Below are 4,716 nucleotides of genomic sequence, written 5' to 3' on the forward strand. Positions count from 1 at the left end.
ATGTCCATGTTTGTCCTGTCTTTTTCATGATTTTATAAACTCTGACCATATCCATTACCAGCCCTCACCTTTCAAGAGTATACCCCATTGCTATTGAGTAGATTCAAGAGTGTAAGCTCCCTTAATTTATGGCAAATTTATCCTTTGTTTGCCAAAAAATCTACAATTCATCAAGTTGCAACTTTCCCACTTTTTACATAAGGAAAAAACAAACTAGAAATTAATGTGAAAAGGAAATTCTTTTTTCAAAAAACTTTTTATTGTGCTTTAGGTGAAAGTTTACAGAGCAAAATAGTTTCCCATTTGATAATTTATACATAAAGTATACCATGACATTGGTTTCATTACTCACAATGTGTCAGTCCTCTCCCCATTTCCCACCTAGCTTCCCTGTTTCCTTTGGTCCTAATTTTCTACCCCTTCTGCCTTCTCATCTTTGCTTTTGGGCAAGTGTTGCCCTTTTGATCTCTTATAATTGAATATTTCAAGGAGCATGTTCCTCTCAGGTGTTATTGTTTATCTTATGGGACTGTCTGTGGTTTGGCTGGAAGGTGGTCTCCAGGAATGGCTTCACTTCTAGCTCAGAAGGGTGTATTAGGGCCACAGTATTGAGGATTCTTCCAGTTTCTGTCAGACCAGTAAGTCTGGTCTTGTTTGTGAATTTGATTTTTTGTTCTATAATAGAAAAGCCATTTCTTAACTATATATCAGGATACATATTTAAAATCGGTCTCCAAGAACCAATAAATTTGTGAGATCATCAGGAAATGGTTCTTGTTTTATACCTAAACTTCTACATCTAGAAATAACTGGACATTCACAGGGTCCTCAGCCAAAATACATTTTTTCTTCTTTCACTTCACCACATATTGATAGGTTAGTAACAGAGAGATGTAAGTGATAATCTGGATTCTATACCCATTCATTTCTGCCATTAGGTGATAAAAATATAATTGAGCCAATTTCCTAATCACCTAGGAAATATGAAATCATGGTGACTGTCTAGTTATCTAGTGCTGCTCTAACAGAAATACTGCAAGTGAAGGGCTTTAACAAAGAGAAATTTATTTTCTCACAGTCTAGGATGCTAGAAGTCCATACTCAGTGTGCCAGCTTCAGAGGAAGGCTCTTTTCTCTGTAAGCTCTGGAGGAAGGCCCTTGTAATCAATCTTTCCCTGGTCTAGGAGCTTCTCTGCATAGGGGTCTTGGATCTAAAGGGTGCTCCTTGCTCCTAGTGCTGCTTTCTTTGTGATAAGAAGTACCCCCGAATCTCTGCATGCTTCTCTCTTTTATATCTCTAAAGTGATTGGCTTGAGATACAACCTAATCTTGTATTGAGTACTGCCTCATTAATATAACTGCCTCTAATTCTACCACATTAACATCATAGAGGTAGTATGTACAACACATAGGAAAATCACACGAGATGACAAAATGGTGGACAATCACAAATACTAGGAATTGTGGCCCAGCCACATTAACAGATATTTTTGGGGGGACACAATTCAATCCATAAGCTCACTAAAAAATAGCCATCTCCTCGCCAGCTTGCTACAATTTTATGTCAAGTAACTTTCTAGAAAAGCACACTAATCCATTTGAAAAGCATCTTTATTTTAGTACATTTAAAAACAGCAAGCAGTATAGAGTTATAAATTACCAAGTAGTCACTAGCTGGGTCTTTTAGACTCATGTGTTTCAATCCTGACCTGTCTGTGAAAGCAAATTCATCTCCAAATTGGCTCAAAAAGGAAGACTAAAGAATTTTGAGAGGAGAATTCCAAAGAAAAGAAAGAAATGTCAGACACTGAGCTTGTTGTCTCTTTGTATTAAGTAGAAGTAGATGTGACTTCTAAAGTTCAAAGGATTTGGGTCACACAGGCTTGTATTTGTATTTGATTTAGCTTTATAATTAACCTCTCCAACCCTCAGTTTCCTAGTTTATAAGTTGGAAATAACAATAGTGTCTAATTTATAAGACTGTTGTGACAATTAAATGTGAAAAGGAATATAATACGCTATAAAAATAGTAAACAGTCAATAAGTTAAAGAGATGATAATTCTTTATATTACATTGTTTCATTGATGCTCATACCTACCTATTGGTAGGGGCACCATTATCTTCAAAAAATGAAATATTCTAGACAGAAAAATTCCACTGTTTGAAGCTCTAGGCACTGTGTCTACTATGAAAAAGTCAACCCTGCCCACAACATGTGGGCTCCTGAAGCAAATTGATCCAGATAGGAGAAATAACTGTCCTAAGTTTAATCAGGAATTTTTTTTTTAATTATTTCAATCGCAAGATTTATTTAATTATTGGTTTTCATTATTTGACCCCAGAGCTTTTTCATGACATTTTTCACTTCTGCATTTCTCAGGGTGTAGATTAAAAGGTTCAACATAGGAGTTACTAGGGTGAAAAGTACAGTCACAGCTTTGTCAGCAGGGAAGGAAGTCATGGGTCTTAAGTACAGGAATGAACAAGGTACAAAAAATAAGACGACAACAGTAACATGGGAAGCACATGTAGAGAGGGCTTTGTGGCGCCCTTCAGAGCTGTAAGACCTCACTGAGCGGAGGATGACGACATAGGAAGCCACCAGCATAGAAAAGGTGAACAAACATACTGAGCCACTATTGGCAGCAATCAGGGGCCCCAAAGTGTGAGTGTCTGTGCAGGCCAGCTCCAGGAGAGGTATTAAATCACATATAAAATGGTCAATGATATTGGGGCCACAAAATGGTAAGTGGACCATGAACAAAAGCTGGATCCCTCCATGAATAAGACCCAGAATCCCAGCCATCCCAACCAGGAAACTACACAGAGGCCTGCTCATGATGGTTGTGTAGTGTAAGGGCTTGCAGATGGCCACATAGCGGTCATAGGCCATTGCCATTAACAAAATGATCTCAGTTCCAGCAAAAAAATGTTCAGTAAAGAGCTGAGTCATGCAGCCATTGAAGGATATGGTGTTTTTCTCAGAGATCAAGTCAAAGATCATTTTGGGAGTTATGGAGGAAGAGTAGAAAGCATCTATAATGGACAAACAGGACAGAAAAAAGTACATGGGAGATCCCAGGGCTGGGCTGATGAAGATAGTGACTGAGATGAGCAGATTACCTGCCAATGTCATCAAGTAGGTGATTAAAAACACAGGAAATAAGAGTTTCTGCAGTTCTGGATTCTGAGTGAGGCCAAGCAAGATGAATTCAGTTACATTGTTCATCCTTTTCACTACTGCAGCCTGGGTTGAGGACATGTGCCCCATCTGAAAAGATCACAACGTTTCTGACTGATGGTATTTTTAATTGAATTGAAAAATATTCCATCACCTCTTTAGTCCTGAAATCTGGGATTGATGGAGCTACAATCCCCTCATCTCTGCCATTTGGCAGATAATCATAAAGAAGAAAAAAGGAGATTAAATTTCTCCTAATTTATATTGATCAAATAGTATCAACACTGTACAAACATCTCAATAAAAGCAATGTGTTATTATGAATGATGATTTATGGCTGACTTCCAAGCTTCCTCTCTGTCTCTACAATTCTCCAAGACTTTGGGTGAAAAATTTCACCAATAAGAATTATTTTGAATGCTATACTTGTCTATTGGCATGGATATTTATAAGCATATGAACACAACATTCTTCGAAAAGTCAACTATGTATCACATACAGACTTGCCAAAAAATGCTATGTCTCTGTCAGCCGTGTCCCCTAATCTCTTATTCCTTTCTGTCAAGTGAACGCACATGCACATACAGATATGGACAGAGCTGCAGATGGAGATTTTTTTTCTTTTAATATGCCCAGGAACGATTTTTATAACAGCCTATCAAGCAGCATGCATTCAATAGCCCTGCATATTTTATCTGACTCAACACGACTGTTTATCTCACTCTTAATCTTTCCAGCAATTCACCTTTGATATGGATATATAAGTGTTGTGAAATCCTCTAAAAATTTCATAATATCTCTTAAATGAATTTTGCATGCAATGCATGTTTCATCACATATAGAGTAATGCTCTGGATTAGGTATATTTCCCCACTTGCAATTTATAAAAAAAAAAAAAAAAAAAAATAGAGGGAATTAAATGAGTCATGAAGTTTCCCTGAATTTCCTAGCGACAAGACTGAAATATTAGGTCCATTTAAGATAATACCATTTTTCCCTTAGGCACAAATTTGATCAGCTAAGATGAACTTGACTTTTTGTTGCTAACTGGTGGAAACGGCGAACATATACAAGAATATTCTTTTTTGGGAATGATCTGTACATGATTTACAAGAGTGAGTACATGTTATTGTTATTGTTATGAAAGGGTTATATTTCATTCTTTTTTCCTTCCTCCCCAACCTCTGCAAAAACAAAAGTATGTATTTTTCCTTAAAAATTTATGCACACAAAATTTGGTATTACAGACTTCTTGACTTCAATAAAGTTGAGGAAAAAATCTTCAATTTTCAGGAGAGCTCAGACCCTCAGTTATTTAACTCTATCCATGGCTTTTGAGACTATGTGGTTAATCAGTCTACTTGCTGAGACATAAATGTCAACCACAATGTTGTAAAAGTCATTGCAATCATTCTTAACAGCGTCTGGACTGGCAACATAACAGATAAGATTTCTATTGATATTTGGGGCCAGGTTTTCTATGGGGACCAATCATTTGTTCATTTGTTGAATAAATCTCTTTTTAGAGGTTAGT

The 4,716-nt window shown here is 36.8% G+C and overlaps 1 protein-coding gene across 1 annotated transcript; it reads right to left on the bottom strand.

The window, feature by feature from the left end:
* Positions 1–2,312: 2,312 nt before the first annotated feature.
* On the bottom strand, positions 2,313–3,236 carry LOC126079855 (olfactory receptor 4C45-like). Its single transcript, XM_049891221.1, has one exon. The coding sequence runs from the start codon at positions 3,228–3,230 to the stop codon at positions 2,313–2,315; it is 918 nt and encodes a 305-aa protein (XP_049747178.1). The 5' UTR covers positions 3,231–3,236.
* Between the last annotated feature and the right edge of the window lie 1,480 nt (positions 3,237–4,716).

The sequence above is a fragment of the Elephas maximus genome, chromosome 7, assembly GCF_024166365.1.
Source record: "Elephas maximus indicus isolate mEleMax1 chromosome 7, mEleMax1 primary haplotype, whole genome shotgun sequence".
Taxonomy (NCBI): domain Eukaryota; kingdom Metazoa; phylum Chordata; class Mammalia; order Proboscidea; family Elephantidae; genus Elephas; species Elephas maximus.

Bases quoted from the DNA above. Each gene is read 5' to 3' on its own strand.
- LOC126079855 (XM_049891221.1), bottom strand. From the start codon at position 3,230: ATGAACAATGTAACTGAATTCATCTTGCTTGGCCTCACTCAGAATCCA.